The sequence below is a fragment of the Oryctolagus cuniculus genome, chromosome 19 (genome assembly GCF_051225735.1).
Source record: "Oryctolagus cuniculus isolate XC-2025 breed Fujian yellow rabbit chromosome 19, ASM5122573v1, whole genome shotgun sequence".
Lineage (NCBI taxonomy): Eukaryota > Metazoa > Chordata > Mammalia > Lagomorpha > Leporidae > Oryctolagus > Oryctolagus cuniculus.
In genome coordinates this window covers 7,476,741-7,493,265 of record NC_142885.1, presented here as the reverse complement: position 1 = coordinate 7,493,265, position 16,525 = coordinate 7,476,741, and the positions used below count along the sequence as shown (strand labels likewise).

Here is a 16,525-nt window from a genome sequence, read left to right as displayed (position 1 = left end):
GTTCTGGGTTGTTTGCCGCCATCTCTGCTCGTATCCCTGTCGCGGCTGTGCAGGTTGAGCTTCGTCGGCAGCACCAGGGCTCGGGTGGCCCTCTCCAGTCTGCATCCTGGGGGTGGTGTGACACGCCTCCCTTACAAGGGAAGCGCTGTGGTGAGTCCCCTTGTGATCGGGTCTGACTGGGGGTGGGGTGTGCTGGGGGCAGGCAGCGTGCGCCCCCAGGTTCCCCGGCCGGTTCCCTGTCCCCAGCTGCCCGCTGGGTGCCCCCTGCTCTTGTGGACGGTGTGGGCTGGGCTTTGACCTTCTAACTGACGAGGACTGGAAGTGTTTGTTCGCCCACCCTGGCGGGCCTGCTCCTCTCCTTCCTGCTGCCTGCTGGGGCTGCTGGTGGGCGGTTTCCAGCCAGGCTGGGCAGCGCTGTGGGCATTTGTGGGGAGGACCCAGAGGTGATGGCTGGGGGTGTGGAGCTGGGGCAGGGCACCCCTAGGAAACAGAGCACCTTCACCCCTCCCCACCCCCTTCTGATCCGAGTTCTCAGCTTCTAAACTGAATCACGGGTACCACACCTTGATCTTTTGGACACATATTTAATGCACATTCATTTACGGTTCATTTGTGTATACCTTCTGTTTAACTCAGTTTTCAAAATGCAGGCATCTGGGCGGGGCTGCCACACAGAACACCTGAAGCCCCGTGAGCTGAGAAGGGAGCGCGGACGGCTTCATTGTGGGGAACCGGCGGTGCTGAGCCCGCTCACGCACCAGCCACCTTCACTTCTTCTTCTTCTTACTGGAGATGGATTTGCCGGACTGGGACGTGGACGTGTCCTCCTTGGGTGGGCTGGGCGTCTGGACGATGGACGGGGCGTCCATCGGCTCCTTGATGACAGTGATGTCAACCTCCTGGTCTTGTTTTTTTGCCTCCTCCTCTCGTAAGAGAGTCAGCCTAAAGGCAAGCACAGGAAAGTGCCTTATTTCTTCCTTCTGCTTTTTAAAAATGTATTTGAAAGGGGGAGAAGGGTCAATTTCCAGCCACTGGTTCACTCCCCAAGTGCCAGCGACAGGCAGGGCCGGGCCAGATGGAAACCAGGAGCCTGGAGCTCCATCCGGGTCTCCCACGTGGGTGCAGGGCCCAGCACAGGGTGTGCTTCATCAGGAAGATGAATTGGGGCAGGACTGGGGCAGGACCCAGGGGCCCTGAGAGGGGTTGCAGGGTCACAGCCGGCTGTTAGGCTGCGTGGAGCTGGTAGGGCGTCCTCCTTTGCGTGGCTAACAGTGATGTCCTAGCTTGACGGCCTAAAACAAGCCGAGCGTGTACCCAGTGTGCAGTGAACGCTTCTCCCTGCAGCAGCTCAGCAGCTAGTGAGCGGCCTGGGGAGGACCTCACGGATACGACGCCGTCTCCAGGGCAAGTGTCGCCGCAGGACTCGGGTTCTGAGGAGGCAAGAGCAGCGCCTACTGCACGCTCCCGCCCCCCGGGCCCGGGCAGACAGCACCACAGTGGCTTTATCGCCACCTGACACATGAGGAAACGGAGGCACACCGGAGGACCCTGCCAAAGGTCACTGAAGGCGAGGTCACAGGGCCGGCATTGAACCCAGGCGGTCTCTATCTGTCCCTGTGTCTCAGCCACTGCTTCCCAGTGCCTCTCTGTGCGTGAGCAAGCCCCACGTTCTCAGGATCAAGGAAGCCACAGTAAAGGGAACAGCTCTGACGCCCGGGTGAGGCCCCTTTTCCCATGCCCACCCCCGGGGCCCCACAGTCCGGACCCTGTCCCAGAGCTGGCACAGACCCCACAAAACAGGCTCCACGTGCCAGTCACGTCCGGCCTCCTGACCTTCGGCCCAGCCAGCCGTAAGCTGGGGGTGCCCGTGACCCCTGCTGGAGAGGGCAGGTCTCAGGAAGGCTCAGGTGGAAGGGACGCAGTGGACGGCGGGACGCAGGCACCCAGGGCGGGGCCGCAGGGCCCCCACTGGAGGCGCCCCTGCCCCTGCAGAGTCGGGCGCTCACCACCCTGTGGCTGCCACACCCACCTACTGGCCGTCAGTAACTGATGCCCACCCATTGCAGTACAGAGGCCGAGGGGGTGACGTGGAAGGTCCAGCCCCTCCCTGTGTGCTCCCTGGCAGCCAGCGCCATGGACACAGTGCAGGCCCCTGCCACAGGCGTCCGCTAGCCCACGGCAGGACAGACTTCCCATTCCAGCGCCCTGGGCGTCTTGGACGCTGTCTCAGGATCCAGGGAGTACAGCACCTGGCAAGCAACAGGCTTGAGACACCTGGGCAGGAGCGGAGGCCGGGCAGGGACCCGGTACTGCCTTCAGCACAGGCTCCCTGGGAGGCCGTGCGCTTGCCGGGCAGCATCCGGCGCGGGTGCTTCTGGGGCCACCGGAGAGCGAGCGCACGCAGCTCGGGGCAGGGTGCTGGGCGTCGCGCTTACTTGGCCTCCAGTTCCTCGTCTTCGTTTTTCCTCTGCTGAGCCATCGCTGCCTCGAGCAGCCGGTTTTCCCTTATTTTCTCCTTAAGAGTCTCTTCCCTTTTGTAGGCGACGAACAGGATGTTCACGAAGAAGACGTACAAGTTGTTGATCCACACGTTGAGCTTTTCGTTCTGGTCACTCTTGGGCTTCTCGTATCTCTCTGCAAGGGAGGCGGGTTCAGCTGCACATCAGCAGGTTGGGGGGTCTTGCTCGGGCCCTCCTCTGCTGGGTGGGGAGTCCTGGGCTTCTCCCAGGTTCCTGGCACTGGGCAGGGCCAGGAGCAGGCCATGGCAGGGCCCACCAACACATCCTGCGGGTCTCTGGCTACCCCGCCCCCGCCCCCGCCCCCAGGCCCCGCCCCCAGGCCCCACACAGCTAAGTCTTTTGGGTTTTGGAGACTGCAGTCAACATTTCAGCAAGTTACGTCTCCGCTTCAGGAAGCACAAGCCAGCCTCTTGCAAGGCTCTTGCTCGCTTTGCCTTTCTGTTTGAATCCTGAATCAGGCAGGTAAGTAAGCCTCGTCCTCCTCTCGGCCTGTGCTGTCACACGGCAGGCGCGCTGGGACAGGCACGGGGAAGAAGCTGTCCCACCAGCGTCCCCCCACCCCTCCCCAGGAGTGACTTCGGTGGGCCCAGCGAGGAGGGCGGGGTGGAGCCACGATGCCAGCGCTGGGTTTTCGTGAGTGCGCATCCACAGGGACTCCCGGGTTCTGGAGTGTGAGGAGAGTGTGGCAGCCAGGTCTTGGGTGAGAACTGTACATGGGGGTGTGGGCAGTGAGCCACTGGGATTGTGGCCCGGGCACAGCGGTTGGGAGCGCGGGACTGGAGCCGCATCACCTGGACTCAAGGCCCCGCCCAGCCACTTACTAGTTGTGTGACCTTGGCAAGTGAACAGTCTCTGTGCCCTGGTGTCCTACCTGCACAAGGAGCCATAACCACCCCACCTCACAGGGAGAGGAGAGGCGAGAGGTGTCCCCACCTGCAAGAGGAGCCATAACCACCCCACCTCACGGGGAGAGGAGAGACTAGAGGTGTCCCCACCTGCAAGAGGAGCCATAACCACCCCACCTCACAGGGAGAGGAGAGGCGAGAGGTGTCCCCAGCTACAAGAGGAGCCATAACCACCCCACCTCACAGGGAGAGGAGAGGCGAGAGGTGTCCCCACCTGCAAGAGGAGCCATAACCACCCCACCTCACGGGGAGAGGAGAGACTAGAGGTGTCCCCACCTGCAAGAGGAGCTATAACCACCCCACCTCACGGGGAGAGGAGAGACTAGAGGTGTCCCCAGCTACACGAGGAGCCATAACCACCCCACCTCACAGGGGAGAGGTGAGGCGAGAGGCTGAGGAACACTGACCAGTCCTGAGTCCACACACATGGCCACCATGTGCAGACAGAGCCTCTACGGGACAGGCAGGGGAGGCTGCTGGCTAACTGCAGGTGTGAAGCTTGCTCACCGCTGCGTGCGGGCCCCGTGCCGAGCACTGCGGTGACAACACCGCACAGCCAGAGCAGACAGCGAACTAACGGGGATCCTGCGCCGTGTCCGCGGTCAGTAACACAAGGTTCTGAATGGGTGTCAGTGCTTCTGCTGCATGGGCGTGCCATCATCTTCACCGAGGGTTTCTTTTTAAAGTTTTCACACGTTGTAAACAATGCCGTAGTGAACATCCTTAGCAGCTTAAAGACACAGTGCCTGTAATCATGGTGTGCAACGGAGCTCAAGAAGTGTACTGCTGCGGTGGTGCTCCTGCCCGAACCTTCCTGCCTGGGACCAGCATCTCCCCACGGCCCCGGTAGCCACCACTTCACTCAGCTTTGGAGTCCACACATAGGTAAGTCCACACAGCTGTGCGTCCCTCTGTTCCTAGCTGACCACATGTAGCATGGTGTCTTCGGGTTCATCCATGTGGGCACGAACGGCAGGATGTCCTTAAGACTGGTGGAGCAGCCGTGGTGCGTGCACAGCACACCCCCATCCTTGTCCCCGGTGGACAGGGGTGCGACTCGGGGCCTGTTGTGCGTGGTTAAGACTGGCGGAGCAGCCGTGGTGCGTGCACAGCGCGCCTCCATCCTTGTCCCCGGTGGACAGGGGCGCGACTCGGGGGCTGCTGTACGTGGTTAAGACTGGCGGAGCAGCCGTGGTGCGTGCACAGCGCGCCTCCATCACTCATTCCCCCGTGGACGTGTACGCGGCTCTGGCGCGGCTGCTGTGCGTGGTGCTGCAGTGCACCCGGGAGTGCAGGTGCCTCTCTGACTTCGTTTCCCTGGGGTGGGGTGGGGGTGGGGTAAACCTGGAGGAGGGGTTGCTGGATCATAACGTTCTATTTTTAGCTTTCTAAGTGAGCCCCTTTCAACAGTTTACAGGGATGCCCTCTCTTGGTACCTCACCGGAACTTGCTGTCTTTCGCCTGTTTGATGAAAACCATTCTTGAGGCTGGTGCTGTGGCTCACTAAGGCTAATCCTCCACCTGTGGCGCCAGCACCCTGGGTTCTAGTCCTGGTTGGGGCACTGGATTCTGTCCCGGTTGCCCCTCTTCCAGGCCAGCTCTCTGCTGTGGCCCGGGAGTGCAGTGGAGGATGGCCCAAGTGCTTGGGCCCTGCACCCCATGGGAGACCAGGAGAAGCACCTGGCTCCTGCCATCGGATCAGCGCAGTGTGCCGGCCGCGGCGGCCATTGGAGGGTGAACCAACGGCAAAGGAAGACCTTTCTCTCTGTCTCTCTCTCTCACTGTCCACTCTGCCTGTCAAAAAAAAAAAAAAAAAAAAAAGAAAGAAAGAAAGAAAGAAAAGTCTTCACTAGGATTAGCCTAGTGAGCCAGCCCCTCCTGTGGTTTTAATTTGCAGTTCCCTGGTGGTTGCTGGAGCGGGCATCTTTCCTCATGCCTGTGGCCATTTCTGTGTCGTCCTCTGTAGACATCTGTTCACTTCCTTTGTCCCTTTGTAAATCAGGGTATTTGGTTTTCACTAGCGAATTGTTGGGGTTTGTTATATATTTTGCACATTAACCTGTTGTCAAATACCTGGCTTCCAAATATTGTATCCCAATCCATAGTTTGTTTCCCTCATTAGATAAACTTTTTAGTTTGATGTAATCCCATTTGTCTGTTGTGGTTTTGTTAGTGGTTTTCTTCATGTAAGTCCTACAATTTAAAAAAAATATTTCAGGGCCAACACTGTGGCATAGAGGGTAGAGCTGCCGCCTGTGATGCTGGCATCCCATATGGGTGCTGGTTCAAGTCCCAGTTTTTAAAGGTTTATTTCAAAGGTGGGGGAGAGCAGAGATTTTCCATCTGCTAGGTCACTCCCCAAATGCCTGCAGCAGCCAGGGTTGGGCCAGGCCTAGCCAGGGGCCAGGAGTTCCATCCACGACTCTCCTGTCTATGGCGGAGACTCAAGTACTTGGGCCACCATCTGCTTTCCTGGCACATTAGCAGGAAGTTGGACTGGAAGCAGAGTAGCCAGGACTTAAACCAGCACTGTGTCGTGGGATGCAGGTGTTAGCCTGCTGTGCCACAACACCTGCCCCCCTTTAATACTGAGTATTTCACTGCGTGCTGCTGCCAGTGTGTATTAAATAATCATCTGGTGAAACAGAAATTCTTGACCATTCAGAGAGGTGGCTGTTAAGGACTGACAAGCACAAGTCTGTATATTACAGCGCACGTGAAGGGACACTTTGTGCGGGCTTCAAATGTCTCGTGCATGAATATTCGCTAGTGACTGAGAAGCGGTTCAGGGCCCTCTCATTCCTCTGACCACAAAGACACAGACTACCGGGGTGCGAAGGGACTCCAGTCAGAGGGGTGGCGCTGGACGCTCTGCACAGAGCCGTTTCTGGTCTGCAGCCGCCTGGGAGGCCTTGACCTGGTTGAGGCCGGCCTCCAGCCGCAGCTGTAGAACCACCACCTTCACGGCGGGGACGCGGCAGGAACTGGACGCGGCCCACGTGGGACGGGCCGATTCCTCAGTCCCGGGTCCACCCGCTTTTGATCGATGCACTTTGATTTTCTGAGTAGACAGTGGGGTTATCCATTAATCCTTTAACTCGGCAAATGGTTACGGAGTCCGTAAAACAACCTTGGCACTGCCTAGGCTCTGGAAAGGCAGCCGTGCCCACAACGCAGCCTCTGCTCTCCCGCGTCTGTTCTAGGAGTGGGGCGCGCAGGGGGAGACGGCTGTTTCCAGCGGTGCACTGCCCGGGAAGGACTGCTGGGGCGGCGGGCAGGGCAGGGTGAGCTCACCGCAGCTCCAGGGCGCCGCTGACAGTAGCTGGGTTGGGCTGAGTCCGTTCCATCTGCCGTCAGTTTCTCAGGACGAGCTGCTGTCTGCGAATGGCCGCCTGTGGAGGCTGGATGTCAAGTCCCTGCTCACGCGTTCCCGCCCTGGGGAGGTGGCAACACGGCGGCTTCTGCCTGGAAGCGCTGCTGTCCGGAAGCTGCTTCTCTTCCCCTGGGGTGAATCTGGCCTCTGCCTGGATGCCCTGAGGTGACTCTGTGACTCCGTCTCCGGGTCGGGAGGCAGGTGGGGTCCGTGTTCCCAGGTCTGCACGTGCCCTTTCGCTGTGAGGTCACAGGTGTTCGCTTCTGGAGAATGTTGCCGACGCGCAGATTTGAACGTCTGTTCTGCCCCGTGGCTCCCGTGTTCTTTACGGGACCCTCCATGATCTCTTGCCTTTCCGCCTGTGACTTCTGAATCCTTGTTCTCATCTTTTGGTAGTTTGTCAGCTTAGAGATCTATCTTGTTGTTTCTCCTTTCTGCATGTTGAGGCTTTCTTGCCTGATGGTGAAAACCCTTAGTAAACTTTCTCCGCTTATAGTTTGGCCTGTGAATCACATCTAGGCTGTGTCTTAGAAGAAGCCGTACTCCTTCTCTGAATGATACAGAAGTGGACTTGAGGTTTGCTGGAGATTTTGTCAGTTGGTTTTTGCTTTCAATTCCTAGTGGCTGGGTGACACTGTCCTTTCAAAGCCAGCACCCTCAGTTCTCGAAGGAGTATCCTCATCGTTGGTGCACGCTGAGCCATTACTGTCTCTGACGTCTGATTCTGAGGCTGTGTCCACACTGGCTCTGCGCCCTGAATCTTATCACGTCATACCTCGGGCTGCGAGCTGAGCTTTACGGAATTATCTTCAGGCTTAAGAAAACTCAGGACAGTGGTAAACATTGTAGACGCATGTGGCTTACAGATACAGGGCCACGGTTAGAAATATTCAAGTTCTGTCTTTAATACTCACCATTTTCAGACAAAAACGTGAGGCCTTTTCCTGCAGATTTAAAGTTCATTTTGGAAACTTTCTCATCACTTAGAGACCTCTTGACCTTGGGCTTTTATGTAAAAAAAAAAAAAAAACATAAAGCACATAATTACTTCATCATTGTGGACTAACAGCAGTTGTCTACATGGAACATGGCTAGAATACGAGGCCATTCTCGGAGCTAATTTGACCCCTTCTAGCCCTCATGAATACTGGCTTTACACCAGGAAGGAAATGAACCGGCGTTACTGCATCTATAACGGGCTTCCCCCCTGCAATTTGTAATCTCCCCCAGAGCTTTTGGGAAAGCATTTATTAAATACATTAATTATACATGGTTAATTGTAAAGTATTGTACTTAGATTCATATACAAGGGTTCTTCAAAAAGTTCATGGGGAAATAGAATAAAAAGGTTTTATTTAGGTATGAAAATTTTGAAATCCATACGACAGAGGAATTTTCAAAAACTTCAAGGAAAATGTTTATGATGAGAAAAGTATGCACAGATTTCAGTTTTCTGCACCAAAAGCAGCTTTTTTCCCTATTTTTTAATTTTTGAGATAACGTATTTTTAATTCACATTATAGTCAAAGGCTTAATGTTCCACTAAATAAAGAGTTTAACAAATAAAAAGTAAAAAAAGATCCTAGTTTAGCAGGAAAATAGGCAAAGACATAAACAGTAATCATTCAAACACGTCAGCTTCACGTCCATAAACTTTACAATAGTCACAAAATCATTCAACCTACACCGGCTGTTTGACAGTGATCTAAAACAAAGTTTGACCAGAGCCTGTAGCAGAACTGACTCACAGGGACACGCATGTACGCGTGCATGTATGTACTTGTGTGTGCTTAAGCTCCCACGTGTGAGGGAGGACAGGTGGTACTGGTGGTCTTTCCGTGTCCGGCTCATCGCACTCAATGCGATGCCCTCCAGAAACCTATCTTCTAATTCCATTTTCCACGGGGCTCTGGCAGCCGCCGGGTGCCTGCTCTGACTCCCGCCCTCCCGTCCCAGCCAGAACTCGTCCCTGCACCGCAGGCGTTTCCAGCCGTGCCGCCTCTCAGCAGGCAGCTGGGGCCTCACACCGCCCCCACCACAGTCAGTGGCCTCCCCAGGCTCCAGGCTGCTTAGGCTGGAAACCTCGGGCTCCCCATGGCCTCCCCTTCCCTCTCAAACCCCACGCCCCTCTCCCCACATCAGTCCACGTGTCCACCAGCTCCAGCCTGTTTGGATCCCACAGCTTCCTTCCTGGTGTGTCAGCGGTGAGGCTGCCCTCCCACCGGCCTCAGAGGAAGTGCCAGGGCCAGATGCACGTCGCGTCACTCGCCCCCTGTGAGGGTGCAGCACACCTGTGGGTCTCCACTACTTCCTGGCTAAGTGACCAGGGGCACGGTTCCCTGCTGGACAGAACAACAGGACCTGGATGAAGGTGCAGGCCTGACTGAGCTGACCTGGGACATGCCTGGCGCCCGTAAGCAGCTGTGCCCGTCGGCTCCCCGGGGGAAAGGCCGTCGTGTCTACGGCTGGGTCCCTGGCACACAGGAGGGGAGGCTGTTCTCCATGGTGCGTGCGGGTTCCGCGTAAGCGTAGACGCATACCTCTGATCGCCACAGCCTGTTGCTTTCCGGCAGGAGTGCCAGCTTGGTGGAGGATGACTTGGCGCTGCTGGAGCGAGCGGGGTCCGAGTCGTGGCTCATGACCGCACTGTGACTCCTGTTTTGGACGCTCTGGATGGGGCAAAGACAGACAGCGTTTGTGGTTTCCATAAGTACAGACAGACGGACAGACCCCACGTGTGGCTCCGTGCGGTCTGGTCGAGTTACAGTAGACGACACATAAAGTGTGCTGTTTGGTGAGGGAAGAGGAGAGGGGTGAAGAGAGAGAAGGGACAGTCAGTCAGTCCCATCCAGCTGGATCAACGCTGGGAGCCAGGGGCTCATTCCAGGTCTACTGTGTGGGTAGCAGGAACCAAGGAGCCGGACGTGGGTATCAGACCCAGGCACTAACACAGGACTCACCGCTTCACGGCCAGGCAGATGCCAGCCCGTTTGACGAGTTCTGACGCACGTGGCAAACGTGCCTGTCGCCCCCAGTCTCCTTGTGCCCCTGGAAACCCCATCCCCAGACAACCAGTGATTGCCATCACTGGAGAGGACTTTACGCCTTGTAGAATTTGGTATACGTGGAGTCACACAGTGTGCACCTTTTTCTGGTCTGCATTCTTTGGCCTCGCATCATTAGGTTGGAATCCATCTGTGCCTTCTTTGCTCGTGTGCATATGGGTCTGTCTGTCTGGATTCTGCCTGCTGCTCTCATTGTATGACCCCGGTGTTTCCGGCACACAGGGGAAATCAACATGGGCTCTGCCGCTGTCCTCATTTAGGTCAAGCGTGAAGCGTGTCCTTCGTCTCCTGTGTGCTTACTGATCTTCTCTCTGCTGCCAGTGTCCGAGAGCTGGCTCGAGTCCCTGACCGCGGACAGTTTTTCCTCTGTCTCTCCTGTCACTTCCCACCTGTATTCTGAAGCCCACGCAATGGGTGCACCTGTGCAGGATTCTGTTAACTGACCCCCGTCACCCTGAAATGACACTGCTCCTGGTAACCCTTACTCTGAAGCTGACGCGCCTGCCGCAGCTTCACTGCAGCAGTGCAGTTGGCACGTCGCTTCCCCACGGGTGTCCTTCAGCGGAGTTTCTCGTAGACAGGTCTGCCTGTCACTGGCCACATTTGAAGCGATGCCTGCGCCTCGCTGTTAGTGCTGCCTGCTTCCTTCTTCCCCATCTTCTTTGGGATTACGTAGTTTTTCTAATTCCACTTAGCCTTTACTGACTTAGGAACCTCAGCTCTTGGTGTTAGCCACAGCTCACTGGTCTCTAACGACGTGCAGTGCGTGTCTGCCCTGGCCCAGTCTGCCTGCAGGGACGGTGCCCTGCTTCAGTGTGCAAACCAGAAAGCACCATCCTCCATTCCTCTTCCAGCCCTGGCCTGCTGTCCTTCTTCACATACCGTAAACCTCACGAACACTTACACAGTGGGTTTTTTTTTTTTTTAAAGGTTTATTTATTTATTTGAAAGCAGAGTCACAGAGAGGAGAGGCAGAGAGAGAGAGACATTCCATCTGCTGGTTCACTCCCCAAAGTGCTTAAACAGCCGGAACTGGACCCATCAGGAGCCAGGAGCTTCTTCCGGGTCTCCCACACGGGTGCAGGGGCCCAAGGAGTTGGGCCATCTTCTACTGCTTTCCCAGACCATAGCAGAGAGCTGGACTGGACATGGAGCAGCCGGGACTGGAACCGGTGCCCATAGGGGATGCCAGCACTGCAGGTGGCGGCTTTACTCGCTACGCCACAGCGCCAGCCCTGGAACTGTATCCGTTAAACACCGACTTCCCCCAGCCCGGGAAACTGGCATTCTACCTCCCGTCTCGGGGCAGTCACCGCCTGGTCTGAGTGGAATCACGCCGTGTTATCCTGCTGTGACTGGCTTATTTCACTGAGCATGATGTCCTCAGGGGTCACCTACCTGTGGCACCTGTCCGCATTCCTCCCGTCTGAAGGCTGGGAGCATTCCATTCTGTGTAGGCGGCTTGTGCTGCGTGCACGTCCCGGCTGTGTGCTGAGACGCGGCCTGCAGCCTGTGCAGTATTAGCCCGGAAGTGGAACTGCTGCTTCCCGCAGTGGTTCTCCATCCGACCTTCCCACCAGCAGCGCACACTGGGCCGGGTCTCACAGCCGCGCCAACACTCGTGATTGGTTTTGGGTACAAAGTGGTATCTCATGGTGGCTCTGACTCACGATCCCCTGAGGCTCGGTGACGCAGTATCTTCACGTGCTGCTTTTGGGATACATCTGCATAAATCCTTTCTCCATTCTTGAATTGGCTTTGTTTTGGTCAGTGGGTTTTCGGAGTTCTCTGCCGTGTGTGTATATATTTTATATTATATTATATATTTCTACGCTACATCAGGTAAGTGGCTTGCATTGTCTCTCCAGCCACACACTGATTGTGTCAGTTGATGCCCAGTTTTCAGAGGAGAGAGCTTATCTGTTAACTTTGGTTTTTCCAATCAATCTACTGATAATGTCCTTTGATCCACAGTTTTTAATTTTCCGAAGGTCAAGCTTTCCCCTTATTTTGTTGGTTGCGCCTCTGGCATCACAGCCAGCAATGACTGCCAAATCCAGCGCCGTGCAGCTTGTTCCCGGTTTCCTTCCGAGAGTTTTCCAGTTGCAGCTGCTGTCCACGTCTCTGACACATTTGGAATTAAGCCTTTTGCCTGTGAATATCCAGTTTTCCCAGAATCCCTTATGGAAAAGCATGTCCCTCCCCAGTGAACGGTTGGTCCTGGCACCAGGGAGTCAGCCCTGGGCCTTCTGACGCTGCAGCACGGTGCGTCACTTGGTGGTGACGCTGGCGTGCACCGGCCTGCCAGGCTCAGTTACAACTGCGTGTGGCACAGAGTCCTCGACAGGGATTCTGAAGGCTGGGGTTGCCATGTCTGCATGGCTATGCGGTATTATCCACGAGGTTAGTGTGTTCTCTACTACGGGACAGTACTGCATGCTACAACAGCAGTGGCCTCACAGGCACATGCAGACACACATCCACACACCTCGTGTGCCCTCGCCCCGTCCCATCGAGAAGGCCACGCGGGAATGCATTCAGTGATGGTCGTGGGAAGAAGCAACCAATGACGCATTTCCCGGAACGCAGGCCCATAGGTGACACATGACTGCATATGCGAGGGCTTATTTCTGGGGTTGCCATTCTGTTCCACTGGGATGTTTGTCTTGAAGCTGGTACCACACCTTTTGCTGTCAGGGTAGTATCTGGTGGTCTGGCGGTGACTGATTTTTTTTTTTTTAAGATTTATCTATTTTAGTTGAAAGTCAGTTACACACAGCTCTAGCCGTTGCTGCCAACTGGGGAGTGAACCATCGAATGGAAGACCTCACTTCTCTCTCTCTCTCTGCCTCTCCTCTCTCTGTGTAACTCTTTCAAATAAATAAATCTTTAAAAAAAAAAATCTAACAGAGACAGAGTCAGGAGAGAAATAATCTTCCATCCGCTGGTTCACTCCCCAAATGGCCACAACAACTAGGGTTGTGCCAGGCTGAAGCCAGGAACCAGGAACTTTTTCCGGCTCTCCCACATGGATGCAGGGGCCCCAGCACTTGGGCCATCTTCCACTGCCTTCCCAGGCCATTAGCAGGGAGCTGGATTGGAAATGGAGCAGCTGGGATGTCAACACTGCAGATGGCGGCTTAACCTGCTTCGCCCCAGTGCCAGCTCCTCAATTGAGACTTCATTGTGTCCTAACATAGGATCTGTCCTGGAGAAATCTCACCTGGGTGCTTGAGAGGAGTATGTTTCCTGTTACGTAAAGTGTCCTGTGTTGTTGAGTCCTCTGTCGCTTTATCTATCAGTGACAGTGAGAAATTGAAATCTCCGTTAATCCAGTGTCTCTTTCTCCCTTCAGGTTTTTTTTTTTTTTTTCTTTTTTGACAGGTAGAGTTATAGACAGTGAGAGAGACAAAGAAAGGTCTTCCCTCTGTTGGTTCACCCCCCAAATAGCCGCTACGGCCAGCGTGCTGCGCCGATCCGAAGCCAGGAGCCAGGTGCTTCTTCCTGGGCCTCCCAAGCACTTGGGCCATCCTCCACTGCCCTCCTGGGCCACAGCAGAGAGCTGGACTGGAAGAGGAGCAACCGGGACAGAACCGGCGCCCCAACCGGGACTAGAACCCGGGGTGCCGGCTCCGCAAGGTGGAGGATTAGCCTAGTGAGCCGCAGCGCCGGCCCCTTTTTTTCCCTCCCTTCAGTGCTGTGTCTGCTTCACGTTACTAGCTGCAGTTACTAGATCTACTTGCTGTACTGGGCTGTATGTAATGTTCTTTGTCTTTTGTAACCTTTTGTGATACAAAGTTTACTTTCCCTGATATTAATAGTCACCCCTGTTCTTTTTTGGTTACTATTTTTGATGTGGACATCTTCTGTATCCATTCCCTTTCATCCTGTTTCTATCTCTGCAGCTAAAGTAATTCTCTTGTAGGCAGCATTTAGTTAGCTCAACGTTTTTAAGCTGCTCTGCCAACACTCCCCCCCCCCCATTTTTTTGGTAGGTGGGAGGGTCTCATTTCTTATTTCCCGCTGATACGTGGTATTGAATGTATCCAGGTGTTGTTTCAGCACACGTATTGAGGGTATGAGGGATACTCAGAAGTTCACAATGGGGCACCAGTGTTGTGAGATGGCAGGTAAAGCCACCGCCTGCAGTGCCGGCATCCCATGTGGGCTGGTGTTCTTTGGAAGAATCAGGCCTTTTTCATTTCTCTTTTATATTAAGTCTCATTTATTTCTGCTCTTCATTATTAATTCTTTACTAATTTGGGGTTTGGTTTGTTATCTTTTTCCAAAGATTTACTTATTTTGAAAGTCAGAGTTGGAGGGAGAAATAGTAGAGAGAACTTCCATCTCTAGTTCACTCCTCAGATGGCCACAATGGCCAGGCCCAGGCCAACACCAGGAGCCAGGAGCTTCTTCCAGGTTTCACATGGGTGCAGGAGCCCAAGGGCTTGGGCCATCTTCTACTGCTTTCCCAGGTCACAGCAGAGAGCTGGATCAGAAGGTGAGCAGCCGAGACTAGAACCAGCGCCCAAATGGGATGCCGGCACTGCAGGATTGGTGCTTAACGCGCTGTGCCACAATGCTGGCCCTCACAGGTCTCAACAGGTCATGTTTCCACTTCCGGGCCTCCCACACCAGTGGCCAGGACGCAGTCACCTGAGCCGTTGGCACTGGCGCTCAGGGCCGGCACTGGCTGGAAGCTGAGTCAGAAGCCAGTGCTAAGACTGACACAGCCTCTACCTGCAGGACTAAACTTCGCCTGCCTCTTAATTCCTTCTCCATCCATTGGCTTCAGCAGTAAGCTGTTTAATGTTCATGCATTTCTGTGGTTTACATTGTTTTTCTGGTTACTGATTGCTAGCTTTATTGCACTGTGGCTGGAAAACATACTCATTGTGATCTCAAATTCTTAACAATGTTGTTGGCTCGAAAGGCAGAGACCCAGCTCCCATGCCCCAGATGCCTGCCGCAGCCAGGGCGGGCCCGATGGGAGCCAGGAGCTAGAACAGCCCAGGTCTCCGGCACGGCTTGCAGGGGCCCAGCCACTTGAGGCATCAGTGGCTGGGAAGCTGGGACTTGAACCAGGCAGAGTCTGATGGAGCTTGTGGGCGTCTGGTGCCGTGCGTGAACCACCACACCACAGGCCTGCCCGCCTCTCAGTCTTCTAACAGGCCAAGATGTTTTGTGCCCTAGTTTACGTGATGGTATCCTGGAGAACATTCCATGTGCTGTTGAGAACAATTTATATTCTGTAGGTGGCGGCTTTACCCGGGAAGCCACAGCGCTGGCCCCGATAAATGTTCTGACAGTGTCTGTAAAGTCCCGTTCATCCAGGGTGCAGTTTAATGCTGTCGCTTTAAGGGTCTTCGGTGCATTGGTGAAAGTAACTGAGTTGGCTACATCCTCTTCCCCTGGCGGTGTTCTGGTGGACAGCAGCTATCTGCTGGGCTGATGAAACAAAGCTCGCCTGTGAATCCCGGACAGCGGCCTTAGGAAGGCAGCGGAAGTTGCTGCTGTCCCAGGGTGCAGAGGGGCACAGTAGGCACGGGCCCCAGGCCGAGCAGACCGCGCCGTGGTTCAGGGAGCGCTCCCAGGCTCAGCACAATGCTTGGCCTCCTCCAGGTCCCAGCCGCATGCGTTGTAGCTGCCTAGTTGTGCAGAAGATCCTGTGGGCCCAGCGCGTGCGGAACTCGACTGGCTCTGGCACCCACGTGCGCCCAGTCCCGACTTGCTGGTGGCCACGTCCCCTGCGGCACAGCCTCCCTTTTGCACTCCTTAGACGCCCCAGGCCACCCTGACCGAGCACCACCACCCAGGTCAGCCTCCGTCCTCGGTTTCGGCACTGTTGACAAGGACCAGACTTTGCTAACGGGCCGCCTATTACCACTGGACGGGACTCTCCGTCTGCCTTTATTTTTGGGTGCTGTGGTACTGGGTTTCTGTTTGATGCCGTCTCGCTCTGCGGTGACCTGTCCGGTCTCTGAGGGTCTGCAGAGCTTGCTCTCCCTCTGCAGCACGGCACACCCCTGCTGCTGGACTCGTGGATGACATCGAGGTGGACACCCACTCCCTCAGAGAAGAGCCCCAGGTCCAGGCTGGGCCAGGACTAGGCTCTCGGACGACTCAGCAAAGCCATCAGCCACGTCCTCCTCCTCCAGGAGGCCCACCTGGTCACCTGGTGGGAACACGAAGCTCTCGGCTTCCCCACGAGGAATCCAAGGGGCTCATGGGGAGGGACGCCTCTCGGACAAAGGCAAGCAAGCAGCTCCCTCGTCCGAGTGTCTGTGGCCGTGGGGCTCAGGAGGCCCCAGGGCAGTGTAGGGCTCAGGCCAGCCCACTCACTGGGAATGCAGATCAACAAAGATCTTTTTCAACTGTCCTAGTCTGGACCCTTCCTAAGTTGCCAACCCTTCGCCTGCTCTGCCAAGGCCTCGGGCTTGCAGTCTGTCCATACGGGCAAGCTCTGTCCTCCAGGCCTGGCTGCGCTTCCTGTGCACTCAGGAACTGCTCCTTGACAGCTCGGACCCGGGACCGGCCTTCCACTCCACCAACGCTCGATACACACAGCGAAGCGGCTCATGGTAAGAAATCCCCGTTACAGTCCAGTGCTCCGCCCCGCACGTCTGTGTGCATGCAACCTCCGCCCCCCACGTCTGTGTGCAC

General features: G+C 55.7%; 1 protein-coding gene across 3 annotated transcripts in view; it reads right to left on the bottom strand.

The window, feature by feature from the left end:
- Positions 1–570: 570 nt before the first annotated feature.
- The window catches only part of RSPH10B (radial spoke head 10 homolog B), a 44,403-nt gene continuing 28,448 nt past the window's right edge, over positions 571–16,525 (bottom strand). For 2 of the 3 annotated variants that reach the window (XR_016225787.1, XM_002723079.6), the window contains 4 exons: positions 9,338–9,466; positions 7,712–7,802; positions 2,436–2,634; positions 571–942 (listed from right to left, as the gene is read on the bottom strand). Coding sequence is in view for 2 of the 3 variants with exons in the window: in XM_002723079.6 (XP_002723125.3) it covers positions 768–942; positions 2,436–2,634; positions 7,712–7,802; positions 9,338–9,466 (594 nt within the window). In the remaining variant the exon portion in view is untranslated. The remainder of the gene's footprint in view (positions 943–2,435; positions 2,635–7,711; positions 7,803–9,337; positions 9,467–16,525) is intronic. The other variant, XM_089320916.1, reaches the window with a different exon arrangement.